General features: G+C 42.0%; 1 protein-coding gene across 1 annotated transcript in view; it reads left to right on the top strand.

Moving 5' to 3' along the window:
• Positions 1-13,151, top strand: part of LOC141171657 (sialic acid-binding Ig-like lectin 14) — a 30,294-nt gene extending 17,143 nt beyond the window's left edge. Inside the window, exons 6-8 of the mRNA XM_073655322.1 lie at positions 1,021-1,149; positions 10,392-10,441; positions 12,187-13,151. Coding sequence (XP_073511423.1) covers positions 1,021-1,149; positions 10,392-10,441; positions 12,187-12,237 — 230 coding nt within the window. The 3' untranslated portion in view covers positions 12,238-13,151. The remainder of the gene's footprint in view (positions 1-1,020; positions 1,150-10,391; positions 10,442-12,186) is intronic.
• Positions 13,152-15,243: the final 2,092 nt, after the last annotated feature.

Below are 15,243 nucleotides of genomic sequence, written 5' to 3'. Positions count from 1 at the left end.
TTCCCCTCTTATCTCCTCTTCCCACAATCGCATACAAGATTTCTCCCGTGCATCCCCCCTACTCTGGAACTCTCTACCCCAACACATCAGACTCTCGCCCACCGTAGAAACCTTCAAAAGGAACCTAAAGACCCACCTCTTCCAACAAGCCTACAACCTCCAGTAGCCCTCGCTGCCCGACCAGCTGTTCCTAACCTACTGTATCCTCACCCCCTCTTGTAGATTGTGAGCCCTCGCTGGCAGGGTCCTCTCTCCTCCTGTACCAGTCGGTGACTTGTTTTTTTTAAAACTATTGTACTTGTTGCTTGCTATGTATACCCTTTTTCGCATGTAAAGCGCCATGGAATTAATGGCGTTATAATATTAATTAATAATAATAACAATTAATAATAATACAGGGTGGGCCATTATTATGGACACACCTACATTAAATGGAAATGGTTGGTGATATCAACTTCCTGTTTGTGGTACATTAGTATATGGGAGGGTTAAAACTTTTCCAGATGGGTGGTGACCATGGCGGCCATTTTGAAGTTAGCCATATTGGATCCAACTTTATTTTTTTCAATGGGAAGAGGGTCATGTGACACATCATACTTATTGAGAATTTCATAAGTAAAACAATGGCGTGCTTGGTTTTAAAGTACCTTTATTCTTTCATGAGTTTTTTACAAGTCTATGATCAGTTATAAAATGCTAGCATTTCTTCTGCGGTGTTGCTATCAGTGTGTCAAGAGTGGGAGAAGAGGGTTGCATTGACAATCAAACACAATGGGCAGCACTTTGAACACATTTTATAAGTGGTCATAAACTTGTAAAAAACTCATGAAAGAATAAAGTTATGTTAAAACCAAGCACACCATTGTTTTTCTATATCTATTAGATATTTCTGTTACATAGTCATTTTTAGTGAACACATTGGAGAATAAAGAGGAATTAGAGGGGACATGGTGTCGAAAGTACAAAACTACATTATGTAGGAGATAATACGTCATTAATTGTTACATTATTATTTTATAGATTCTACTCATATAACCATGAATTCTACAATCATTATTGGGATGGTAATTAGTAATATTGTGGTCCTCATCCTCATTTTTGTGGGAATCAATTTCTTTATGAAGAGAAAAATGGAAAAGAGACAATTAGGTAAGAATATACTTTATATTATTTTGATTCCATAAAGGTTTATTTCTAGATTTATATTATTATTCATAAAGCACAATAAATGAGAACTTATTGTTAATATACCAAGTAGCCCAGCATAAAGTTATTCCTTAACCTTAGTGTCCTTTTTCTTCACTATTTGTGGCTCTGTGCACATAGTGTCACCTAGCTGAATGGGCAGTACAATTGGTATCTGTTAAACCAACATTTTTCAGCAATCCCTTGCTCCTCCTCAGTGCTGCAGACCCTTCCCCCCCTCTCCTGTGTGCTGCAAAATAGCTTCACTTCTCTGCGTTATCATCTAGTTTATCTAAGTGTAGAATTCATCTTATGCGTCTGTACACTGTCTGCTCCAGTACAGCACCCTGCCTGACCAATTGTATCTTCTGTCATCTACATCAGTATAGCTCCCTGTGTGGTTTTACATAATTGGTAGCTAAATCTGGTTATAGAAGAGTTCAACTCCCCTGCTGTCCTCCATGAAGACAGTGCAGCACTGTGTTTATTGTCTGCTGCTGGCAGATCAGTTTTTTGAGCCTGCAAATGCTGCTCTGTTGATGCATATGTCAGAAGATAATCCTCTGCCATAAATAGATCAATGATAGCAGATGATCATCACCAGTCTTTCAGCAGCAATTAACAAACACATCTTAACTAATCTCAGCCCATGTATACAGAGCCCCATCCTGAAGTATATCCTATTTTGGTAACCAGTATGCAGCCCATCCTGCAGTATATCTTTCACTATAGTTATCAGCAAATAGGCATAACACTACTTACTGGAATGAACTCTCTGCACTGTAATGTTGGCAGAGCACAGCTATGCTGGCAGGATGCCAGCTGAGAGAGACAGCTGAGTGCTGATTTTATTAGCCTCAGAGGGGGCTAATGTCCATGGCCCCTTCCCTAGCTAGTAATTTTTTGTGCGGTCTCCCCTATAATAACTAGTAAAAGCTAAGCAAACACCTATCAGCTGATATTAATTGCCTGGGAACCTGTAGCCCATTCCCAGAATATTAACCTCAGCCCTCAGCCGATGGCTTTACCCATGTGCATTATGAAAATTATGGGGGACCCCACGCCTTTTTTTTCCTGTTACTTTTTATTAACAAGTACAGTAAAATACACACCCAAGGTAACCTTAGTTCACAGTGTGGCGCCCCTGAGGGTTCGACCGCCACAGGAATGCTGCACTTCTCTAATGGAGTGTAGTGTTCCTCCTCTGAGGTAAGAACAGTGCGATGGTCAGGACCCTTCCTCCACATCCAACACCACACTTCTCCCACCAGAGGGGGCTAGAATGCACTAGGTGCTGCCCTCCTGGTTATCGGGAGACTGGGGAACCAAGAGATAGGGGAACCATTTAGTGGGTGAGGGTGGAGGACTCACATTTTAGTGACACTTAATAATTCATATTTAATACCCAGCCATCTTGGACTTTGGTCTTTTGTCTTTTGATGGTTCTTTGACTGTTCTACTGTGACCTCCTATCCTGGACGCAGATCCTGTGTGGGCCTGCATCGGATGGAGACACAGCCCTCGTACCTTGGCCTTGGGTCGAGGGGTAGGCTGCAGATAATGTGTGTCTCAGCCCGGTCAGGGACCATGACCAAGAAGGCCCCGAGCTTTAAAGTGTAGCTCCACCGCAAATGGATCCCAGTTAGGATGCAGACGGAGCGGTGTACACCACCTGTCCTCGCCAACCTGATCTATTCATAGGGATTCTGGCTGCAAGAGGGGTACCGGCCCCCGACACCCGACCTTGCTACTCCACGTCCTGGTCAGGAAGGCCCAGTAGGCCCTGAGGGTCCCACCGGGTAACGGAAGGAATGGCGCTGCCACCCGTACCCTTTTTCTGAGTGAAGTTCAGAGGGAGACCTGGCCTATCTACACACACACAGACAGGAAAGGACCCGGTCTGAAGTCTAGGAACACTCTGGTGCAGGGTCCTGACTTAACACTGGACTTACTTGGAGGTTGTCGGTCCCCTTCGTCTCTGGTGACCGCAGAACCCCGCGAGCAGCAGGGAGTCGCCTTCCTACTGCCATCTCTTCCGTGAGTAAAGCCTTGGAAGTTCACCCATATGGCCTCCGTACTCTTTATTCTGCACTACACCACACTACGCAGCACCAGACCTCCTGGACTACTACCCCCTCCATCCTGTTCCTCTGCGCTGAGGCCCTGCTCCGCCTGTGGGGAGTAGTAACAACGTCGGCTGCCAAAACACCATGCCTCGGCAGACTGCAGCAGCGCTGGTGGTCTTCACCAGGTGCCACAGGTGGCATAGTCGTAATCAGCCACTCAACCCGGATAAGCCCATACCATCCTTTTTAATGTGATGGCCCTGGGCACGGAGCGGGTCCGGGCCACGGCTGCACCCCATCTCTCCATCACAGGACCCGACTCCGAGTCCCCCATCTCCCAGGGTAAGGGGCTTACAGAAGACTTTGAGGCGTCACAACAGCCTCCAGGTGTCCCAGCAGCTGAAAACTTCAGTAACCTTAAAATGTCCCTCAAAGTTTCCCATGAGGCCTCGTAGCTGCCGGGAGACTCGGTGGCTTCGAACTCTGGTAAGGTTACCTGAGTTCAAGCCACCGGGTCTCACGTTAGCTGTAGTGCCAGACTGTTTAATGTTGGAGTGCCGAGTGCTGGACATGCGCTGGGTTCTGAGTGCCGCACACATCATTGTCACCTGGTCTCCCTGAAACAACACTCACAGTGTACATTACGTGTAAAATAAAGAATTAAATAAAAAACAGCTACGGCTAATGCCAATTAGTTATAACCAGCAGAGACAAAGCTGGCTGCTGTGGGCTGATATTACTAGCCAGGGAAAGGGGCCTTTAGGCCCAAATATTCCCTGGCTATTAATAACAGCTCACAGCTGTTATATTAGCGTTTAATGGCTAGTTTACAGGGGTACTCCAGAAAATAATTGATGTAGGGTTTCCCTTTAAATTCTAGCCAGCCTATACACCTACCACCATACACAACCTGTCATAGCCTTTGGGCAGCTAAAAACATGAGTGAATACATGCTGCGGTGCCTGCGCAATGACAGCCGAGTTGCCCGTATTCGTATTTTCAGCAGTGAGGATTATTGGGTGACCACCCTGCTGGATCCCCATTACAAGGACAACATCCCATCACTGCTTCCATCAGTGGTGCGGGATCTAAAAATGCGTCAGTACAAGAAGACGCTTATGCAGTAAATACTGATGGTGTGAAGGTTACACCAATTTAAGATACACTAGGTAACTGCTCTCCTCCAAATTAAAGATGTCTGAGTGCATGCAGAGAAGCTAATTAACCAAATCTGCTAATCTGGTTGAAAAACTTCACTCAGAAACTGAACCAGGCAAAATGGCATACTTTATTACATAGACATGGGGTTATATAGTATTCTCCTTCTCCGTGGGATTAGTAAAATTTATTGCTCTTTTCTGATAACTCGGCACACTGTAATTCGTTCATCTATGTATCTCTTGGTTTAAGTAACGCCTTAGGAATTCCAATGGAGGGGGTGAGTTAGCCTCTCAGCGCCATCATTGCTAACTTGACATGAATCTCTCTGTTATCAGCCATGCACATGCATACATCATTCCCAGGAAATCATTTAGTTGTTCATGTCTACAGATTAGAACAGAAGCTGTTAGTTATATATTCATTAACTATTAACATAATCCATGTGCATATACACATTTGCATGCATACATACACATAGATTATTTCATCATCGCTATCTTGATTCACACTGATTAGGTAATCTATTAAAAGAAACTAATTGATTTTCTATAATATATATATTTTATCTTGACAATGGCATTAACACCTGACAGCGGTAGCTCAGTGGAATAACAAAGAAGAGGTGGAGGAGGAAGTTGCGAACACAGTTCTGACAGAATAAGCATTGCTGCAATGTGGAAAAACATCATAACCATGCCACAGGATGAGAGATGGAGGGATGGATAGAGGAAATTCTTCTTACGAAGCCACTCCTTCATTGCCCTGGCGGTGTGCTTGGGATCAATGTCATTCTGAAAGACCCAGCCACGTTTCATTTTCAATACCCTTGCTGATGGAAGGAGGTTTGCACTGAAAATCTCACGATACATGGCCCCATTCATTCTTTCATGTACACAGATCATTCGTCCTGGTGCCTTGGCAGAGAAAGCATGATGTGGCCACCCCCATGCTTCACAGTAGGTGTAGTGTTCTTTGGATGCAACTCAACATTTTTTCTCCTCCAAACATAACGAGCTGTGTTTCTACCAAACAGTTCTACTTTGGTTTCATCTGACCATATGACATTCTCCCAAAACTCTTCTGGATCATCCAAATGCTCTCTAGCAAATTCAGACTGGACATGTAATGGCTTAAGCTGGGGGACACATCTGACACTGCAGGATCTGAGTACTTGGCGGCGTAGTGTGTTACTGATAGTAGCCTGTGTAACGTTGGTCCCAGCTTTCTGCAGGTCATTCACTAGGTCCCCCCGTGTGGTTCTGGGATTTTTGCTCACCATTCTTGAGATCATTTTGACCCCACAGGGTGAGATCTTGTGTGGAACCCCAGATAGAGGGAGGTTATCAGTGGTCTTGTATGTCTTCCATTTTCTAATTATGACTCCCACAGTTGATTTCTTCACAACAAGCTGCTTGCCTATTACAGATTCAGTCTTCCCAGCCTGGTGCAGGGCTGCAATTTTGTTTCTGATGTCCTTCGACAGCTGTTTGGTCTTCACCATAGTGGAGTTTGGAGTGTTACTGTTTGAGATTGTGGACAGGTGTCTTTTATACTGATAACAAGTTCAAACAGGTGCAAGTACTACAGGTAATGAGTGGAGGACAGAGGAGCCAGTACTACAGGTAATGAGTGGAGGACAGAGGAGCCAGTACTAAAGGTAATGAGTGGAGGAAAGAGGAGCCAGTACTACAGGTAATGAGTGGAGGACAGAGGAGCCTCTTAAAGAAGAAGTTACAGGTCTGTGAGAGCCAGAAATCTTGCTTGTTTGTAATTGACCAAATACTTATTTTCCACCAAAATTTGAAAAAAATTTCTTTACAAATCAGACAATGTGATATTCAGGATTTGTTTTCTCATTTTGTCTCTCATAGTTGAGGTCTACCTATGATGTCAATTACAGGCCTATCTCATCTTTTTAAGTGAAGAAAACTTGCGCAGTTGGTGGATGACTAAATACTATTTTTCTCCAGTGTAACTGTGCCTTTTATTTCAATATTTATTTATTCATTTTAACTTTTTTTTTTACTTTAAGCACAGGTGCTGGCTGATGACCACTCCTATCAGCGGCACCTGCGCTCCTTATCAGTGACAGCAGGTGTAGACTGATGATAGTATTAGTACTCTCATCACCCGATGCCTGTGACCCATGGTAAGCTTTTTACCATGGATCACAGTCACAGCTGCGGGCTCACGCTGACATCTGACAACATGACACCGCAGAGCTCTGACCTCATTACCGCCGATCAGAGCCTCTGTTTCCCGCGCTGTTACGCAGATGACATCATGGGAATCCATGGATGTTCAGAGGACCACATTCATATGATTGGGATTCGGGTTCAGGTGCTGTTATATTACCTGAAGCCCAACTTTTAAATGTCTGGATTTTAGGGAGTTTTATTTTGTACTTTAAAAAAAAATATTCCCCCCTTTGCAAAAACAAGTGACTAGCATGCACTGTTTCTTAGACTGGCATAGATTTCATTTTTTTCTGTGGCTTGCTGCTGCATTCTATTGCATTAAGAAACTAAAGTGTGTAATTTAGATGTAAATGCAGCAGGACAGATACCAGCTCCACAATATCACTGATAAATCACACTGAATCAGGCACTGCTGCTAGCACCTCTACTATGTCTTTCCCCTTCTCAATTTAATCTCTGTATTATTTGCAGCCTTGTACTCTCATGTTCTTCCCTGCTGCAGTTGTACAACAAATAATGTCTGGAGTATCTGTTCAATGTTTTAGCACTTGTCTTCCTATCTCAATTGTTGAAATGGGAATTGTGTTATACTTTCACTATCCTAAATCACAATGAAATGGATGCAGCATTCTCTGCCTTAGCTTTTATACAGACTGTAATAGTCCCTCCTAATTGGTTGTGCCATATGACGTGATGTGATAGCTGCAAGGCATTATGGAGAAGCCCATGCAATTGTGCCTGAGGTCATGTAAACCTCTGACTAATGCAATCTTCTGCAATGTGTAAAATTGCATAAGATTTTTCTATGGCAATTTGCGCAAATTTAATTGTAAATTGTTCAAATTTGAAGGGAGGTGAGAATTACATAAAATTTGACATGAATTTGATTTACGTCAAATCGATTTGATCATCTCGAATACCAGGGACACCCTTTCTGAAGAAGCCAATTGGGGAAACGCGCGTTAGAGGGATCAGTGGTAAACTTACTCTTAGTTTTATATGTTATTTATCACTTTGCTTCCTTTTTCCTTTTGATCTAGATATGCTAAGATAATATTTTACCCATTAGGTCTGCTTAGCATTTCTGTTAAGTACTAAGCTGCCAAGTGTGAACATTTTATTTTTACACTTGTATATGAAAGATTGTACCAAAGCTATTGACACTTTTTCTTATTAAGACTAACATTTGGTTAAAAACTCATTACTTACCTTTTCCCACGCTGTCAGTGACGTGCATGAGGTGAGCTTAAGTCCAATGAACTCAGCTCACCTCATGCACGTCACTGACAGCGTGGGAAAATTCTCCTGCTCAAGCGGTGAGCGCAGGAGAATTTTCCCACGCTGTCAGTGACGTGCATGAGGTGAGCTCATGTCCAATGAACTCAGCTCACCTCATGCATGTCACTGACAGCGTGGGAAAATTCTCCTGCTCAAGCGGTGAGCGTAGGAGAATTTTCCCACGCTGTCAGTGACGTGCATGAGGTGAGCTCATGTCCAATGAACTCAGCTCACCTCATGCACGTCACTGACAGCGTGGGAAAATTCTCCTGCTCAAGCGCTGAGCGCAGGAGAATTTTCCCACGCTGTCAGTGACGTGCATGAGGTGAGCTCATGTCCAATGAACTCAGCTCACCTCAAGCACGTCACTGTCAGCGTGGGAAAATTCTCCTGTGCTCAGCGCTTGAGCAGGAGAATTCTCCCACGTTGTCAGTGACGTGCATGAGGTGAGTTCATGTACAATGAACTCAGCTCACATCATGCACGTCACTGACAGCGTGGGAAAATTCTTCTGTGCTCAGCGCTTGAGCAGGAGAATTTTCCCACGCTGTCAGTGACGTGCATGAGGTGAGCTGAGTTCATTGGACATGAACTCGGCTCATCTGGATGCCGTCACAGCGAGACACTGAGGAGCGCAAGCATGCCTGCGCTTCTCCGTCTCTGCAGCATGGCAAGCGGGATGGCAGCTTTCGGCTGCGATCCAGCCTGTCATGTGAATGTAGCAGAGCTGGAGCCATCGTGGGAACCATGGAAAGGTAAGGATGAGGTTGCTTTATTATTTTATTTTTATTGCAGGAGATCGTTGGCTTCAGCTGGAATGGGCGTGACGGTAAGTATGGTCTAATTTAGAACAATAAAGAATTGTGTCTTTATTTCAATTAAAGGACTTTATTCTGGGTGTTTGTGGTTTTTTTTAACTTTGACTATGGGGTTAGTAATGGGGCTGTCTTATAGACGCCTCTCCATTACTAACCTGGACTTGATGTCAGCTGGCATTATAAGCTGACATCAACTCCAGCCCTATTACCCCACTGCCACCGCTACAGGGCAGTGGGAAGAGCAAGGCTAAGTGCCAGAATTGGCGCATCCTATGGATGCGCCATTTCTGTGGTGGCTGAGGGCTAGTGTTTCTAGCCTGGGAGGGGGCCAATATTCATGGCACCCTACCTGGGCTATTAATATCAACGCCCAGCTGTCTGCCTAGCCTTTGCTAGCTATTAAAATAGGGGGGACCCCACGCCATTTTTTTGGGGGTCCCCCATTTTAATAGCTAGTAAAGGCTAGGTATTCAGCCTGGGGCTGATATTAGTAGCCTGGGAAGCTCTGTGGGTATTACCCCCTTGCCAGGCTTCAAACATCTGCCCCAGCTGTCTGCTTAACCTCCGCTAGAGCCTAAAATTACGGGAAACCCCACGCCAATTTTTTTTTTAATAAATCCTTTATTTTAACACTAAATGACAAGTACAGTAATCAACACTGTCACTGTACTTATTATATATGTGACTGACATGTTTCTATCTATCTAATCTATGTATGATTCTCTCTTCCTTCTATTCTAAATTGTCGGGTACCGCTGCTGAATTGCTGGACGGCTTTTTTAAAGAGACGGTGCATGAAAACACTGTTATTTTTTTTTTTTATAAATCCTTTACATTAAATTACAAGTACAGTAACCAACACTGTCACTGTACTTCTTATATATGTGACTGACATGTTTCTATCTATCTAATCTATGTATGAAGCTCTATTCTTTCTGTTGTAAATTGTCGGGTACCGGTGTATGCCGCTGATGAATTGCTGGCTTTTCATGTCATTCTACATTATTCTTAGTTGTTTTCCTTCACGTAGAATTAACCTACAAGGAAAGAAAGGGTTTATTTTTATTCCGATATTTGTGTCCCATTTACTTGCATTGGTTTCCGGTATCGGAATTGGCGATATCCGATACTTTTTGGGTTTAGGTCCGATCCAATCCGATCCGATATTTCCCGATATCAGAAGGTATCGCTCAACACTAGTCTTTGGTACTTTATAAGAGCTGACACGTCATCTTTTTTCAGCTCACTAGGTGGTGATATTGTTCTAGATATTTGGAATGTAATTTTACCTGTATTTAGTGCTACTGGATTATCTAGATTTGAAATAAGTAATTTAAAAAATTGTATGGCAGGTGAATATCCTATGGTTAATAAATATATTGATATACAATATCTACTTTGTCTTTGCCCTGTAGTATTGAGTTTCCTCATGGGGCTGAATTGTTATACTTGCTATATTTGGATATACAGTATAACAATTATTTTTGTGAAATTCAAAGTGAACTTGATTCAATCTCTAGTAATACTAGATTTCTCTAATAGTGGTCACTGCAGAGAAAATATGGAGTTATCTACTTCTGAAAAGAGTTAGTTAAGTTGGAATAAACGTTTCAAGTACTAATAATTAGAAATAGATTATTCATTTGATGCTCTTCTGTATGACTAAAATATTCTCTGTTTTTTAGCAATGCGATCTCCTGACCCTGGAACACAAGGAACAGAATGCACATATCAGGTATGAGCTACCTTACTTTAGTTTTTAATTTTTACAGTGCCTTAAAGTTGTATATTGTTCACTGCGTTCAGGTAAAACATATATATACTGTTCAAAAAAATAAAAGGAACACTCAAATAACACATCCTAGATCTGAATGAATGAAATATTCTCATTGAATAATTTGTTCTGTACAAAGTTGAATGTGCTGACAACAAAATCACACAAAAATCAACAATGGAAATCAAATTTATTAATCAATGGAGGCCTGGATTTGGAGTCACCCCCAAAATTAAAGTGGAAAAACCCACTACAGGCTGATCCAACTTTGATGTAATGTCCTTAAAATAAGTCAAAATGAGGCTCAGTATTGTGTGTGGCCTCCACGTGCCTGTATGACCTCTCTACAACGCCTGGGCATGCTCCTGATGAGGTTGCGGATGGTCTCCTGTGGGATCTCCTCCCAGACCAGGACTAAAGCATTCGCCAACTCCTGGACAGTCTGTGGTGCAACGTGATGTTGGTGGATGGAGCGAGACATGATGTCCCAGATGTGCTCAATTGGATTCAGGTCTGGGGAATGGGTGGGCCAGTCCACAGCTTCAATGCCTTCATCTTGCAGAAACTGCTGACACACTCCAGCCACATGAGGTCTGGCATTGTCCTGCATTAGAAGGAACCCAGGGCCAACCGCACCAGCATATGGTCTCACATTGGGTCTGAGGATCTCATCTCGGTACCTAATGGCAGTCAGGCTACCTCTGGCGAGCACATGGAGGGCTGTGCGGCCCTCCAAAGAAATGCCACCCCACACCATTACTGACCCACTGCCATACCGGTCCTGCTGAAGGATGTTGCAGGCAGCAGATCGCTCTCCACGGCGTCTTCAAACTCTGTCACGTCTGTCACATGTGTTCAGTGTGAACCTGCATTCATTTGTGAAGAGCACAGGGTGCCAGTGGCGACTTTGCTAAGCCTGGTGTTCTGTGGCAAATGCCAAGCATCCTGCACGGTGTTGGGCTGTGAGCACAACCCCCATCTGTGGACGTCGGGCCCTTATACCACCCTCATGGAGTCGGTTTCTAGCCGTTTGTGCAGACACATGCACATTTGTGGCCTGCTGGAGGTCATTTTGCAGGGCTCTGGCAGTGCTCCTCCTGTTCCTTCTTGCACAAAGGCGGAGGTAGCGGTCCTGCTGCTGGGTTTTTTCCCTCCTGTGGCCCCCTCCACGTCTCCTGGTGTACTGGCCTGTTTCCTGGTAGCGCCTCCAGCCTCTGGACATTACGCTGACAGACAGAGCAAACCTTCTTCCACAGCTCGCATTGATGTGCCATCCTGGATGAGCTGCACTACCTGAGCAACTTCTGTGGGTTGTAGAGTCTGTTTCATGCTACCACGAGTGTGAAAGCACAACCAACATTCAAAAGTGACCAAAACATCAGCCAGAAAGCATTGGTACTGAGATGTGGTCTGTGGTCCCCACCTGCAGAACCACTCCTTTATTGAGGGTGTCTTGATAATTGCCAATAATTTCAATCTATTGTCTATTCCATTTGCACAACAGCATGTGAAATTGATTGTCAATCAGTGTTGCTTCCCAAGTGGACAGTTTGATTTCACAGAAGTTTGATTTACTTGGAGTTATATTCTGTTGTTTAAGTGTTCCCTTTATTTTTTTGAGCAGTGTATATATATATATATATATATATATATGTATATACATATATATGTATATATGATTTTTTTAATATATTTTTATTCTTTAGGAATTGAAAGGGCAAAAAAATGATGTCTACCACAACTTTAAGATGCAGTAAGAAGTAAATGCAACAAAACGCAATGAGAACATGAGCTGCTCTTGGTCAGAATTGAAGCTGGAACTGCAGTGCTGCAAAACAAAATTGCGAATCACTTGACCACAATGCTGACAACCACGTTTAAATTCTAATTTCATGTGATGCAACCCTGAGCAATCTAAAGCCTCATTCAGACGTTTGAGGAGAAAAATTCCATTTATGGACCTTGATGCATGAACTGGCCAAACTTGACAGCCTCATAGGCATATAATAGATGGCCAAGTTCAGGTCAGAACACCAACAGCTGCTCCATTCATCACGATCCATACTTGGACCATGATACACAGACATCTGAATGAGACTTTAACTAGCCCTTCAGCTGTTCCAAGACAATTATTCGAAGAATTACCATCATTGACGGAGAGGAGCGAATATCAACGTTGACGGTTCGGAAATGCTTATAGACAATTTAGAGGGCGACAGAACTAAGTTCATATGGGCAATAAAAGAAGCCATCTTGTTACAGTAAAGAATTTTAAAAAATTGTTAAAAAAAAATGTATGGGTCAAAAGCCCAACAAAAACATCGCTAATTGACCAAAACCGGTCAAAAATTTAATTAACAACTGATACAGGGAAAATATTTATTTTTGTACTGTGTTAGCCAGTAGATAAAAAAATATTTAGATTTGAGAGTCCTCAGACCTGTGGGGTCATCACAACCCTGGACCAGACCTCAGTCACAGGACAATAAAACTTTAACACTCCTTATCTATGAGCTGCTAAAATATTTACAGCCAGAACTATCTCTCTCCCATACTAATAGCTCTGCTTTACGTCACCTGTCTCATCTACTGCATTATTTCTTTGTCCTATTGTGTATAAATATGTGACTCTTCAGATTTTTTGTTATGCTATGCCTGATGTAGAGACCTGAGTAGTCTCGAAATCTTGCAACTTGTTACCATCTTTTCAGTTAACCATTAAAAAATTAACTACTGAACAACTAAAGTCAGTCATACTGTATCTAGAAAATGTGATTTTATGTGTATGTAAGGTGCCCATGTATTTTAGCTAGCTTTCATGTTCATTTGGTTTTACTTCTTTGTACATTATTTATTTATATAGTTCTATATATCTGGGAGCGATACTTGTTCATCTATTGTACCTTTTCTGTTTTACCAGATGCACTTTTTGTCTATCCCTCTGTTGGGTGGTGCCCTTTTTTCTTTCTGCATTTTCCCATTTTTAACTGACTTTATATGAATTGTTCAAATTAAGAACTTTGTAAATCATGGCTATAGTCTTTCTTTCAGTGACGAATGTGGACAAACAATAGAAAGTGCAATAGATACTTATCCGGTGATGGAGGATAATAGGGTGCGAGAAATTTCTCACCTGATGAGGTTGCATCAAACACAACGCCTGTAGGAGCTCCAAAATGTCATCTGCTGTAAGCTCACATTGGTTATCAGAGGAAGAACAGTTAATGGGAAGTTGTGGGCTAACTGCATTGCTGATGATGACCAATAGAGCAATCTAAGGGGCCGAAGAATTTTGTATGCTGTTTGATATCGACGCATTTCAAATTCATCCGACTTCTTCATCAGGACAAAACACAAGTACAAGATACAGCTGCATTCACAAACTTAAATAAAATACCCATTGAAATTAGGGGGCCAAAAAGACCACTTCAGCAAATTGCCTCTTCAGAGAGGAAGAAGACTTGAACTCTAGCGCCACCTATTGGAAGTAACAATCCTAAAAGTCAATATTGACCCTTTATCCAGTCTTGCAATATGATATAGGATAAAAGACAAACCAGAATCTCAATTTGCACACATGGTGCTTGCCCCTCATGAGTGCAAGGTATGAGATCTGATTTGGCTAGGTGAAAGGCTGAAGACTTGGGATCTAAGAGGTAACGTTTCTCCTTGTGGAAACTGACCAGCCAAGCCAGGCATGCCAGGGTGAGGAGACTTATAAGCCATGCATGCTCCTCTGGGAAATTAAATATGCTAATTGCCTCTTCAGAGAAGAAGAGGACTTGAACTCCAATGCAACCTATTGGAAGTATCTCAATTATTGGTATCTATTCTATTTTTCCAATCAACGATTTTCTTTCTCCTTTTTCTCTTACACTTTTTTCTTTTCTCCCCTGATTCTCCCTTGTGGCTGTCCAAACTCATGCGCTCATCATTACTACCACTTTCTTACTATATTCAAGGTCCAGCTGGTTTGTATCCACTTATATTTTATCACACAATATCAATGTACAAACCCTTCATCATATTATACTAATCCACTTTTTCTGTTTTTTAGATATTACTTGTATTAACTATTTACAGATTGCTTTCAGAAAAACTTTTTATTTCTTTCAGATATATATATATATATATATATATATACAGTACAGACCAAAAGTTTGGACACACCTTCTCATTTAAAGATTTTTCTGTATTTTCATGACTATGAAAATTGTACATTCACACTGAAGGCATCAAAACTATGAATTAACACATGTGGAATTATATACTTAACAAAAAAGTGTGAAACAACTGAAAATATGTCTTATATTCTAGGTTCTTCAAAGTAGCCACCTTTTGCTTTGATGACTGCTTTGAACACTCTTGGCATTCTCTTGATGGCCTCCAGATACTGAACCCCCTCTTGAGTCAAAAAACTGGCTTTTTACAGCCCCTAAACCATTCCCTGGAGTGGAGATAGGGTGGACAGCTTTCCTCCCTGTATATATACATTTTTTTTTTTAATGTATCCACTTTTTGCCTTGACAAGCTGTACCATTTATTCATACTGCAATACTATAACATAAACTAAATATATATAGCACTAAATATTCAGACAATTGCAGGTTCGAGTCTACAAAGGAGACTACAAAACAAAGTAAAAAGTTAAAAAAAAAGCATAAAAATGTGAATCACACCCACTCCTATTAAAATATAAATAAGTTGTATGGAAAAAAAATACATATCATACATATCTGTAATATTACTGCATACATTCTATC

Source organism: Phyllobates terribilis, unplaced genomic scaffold (genome assembly GCF_046119375.1).
Source record: "Phyllobates terribilis strain yellow unplaced genomic scaffold, ASM4611937v1 Scaffold_12__6_contigs__length_324123572, whole genome shotgun sequence".
Lineage (NCBI taxonomy): Eukaryota > Metazoa > Chordata > Amphibia > Anura > Dendrobatidae > Phyllobates > Phyllobates terribilis.
Note: the sequence above shows the minus strand (reverse complement) of the source record. Positions and strands in the feature narration are given on the sequence as shown.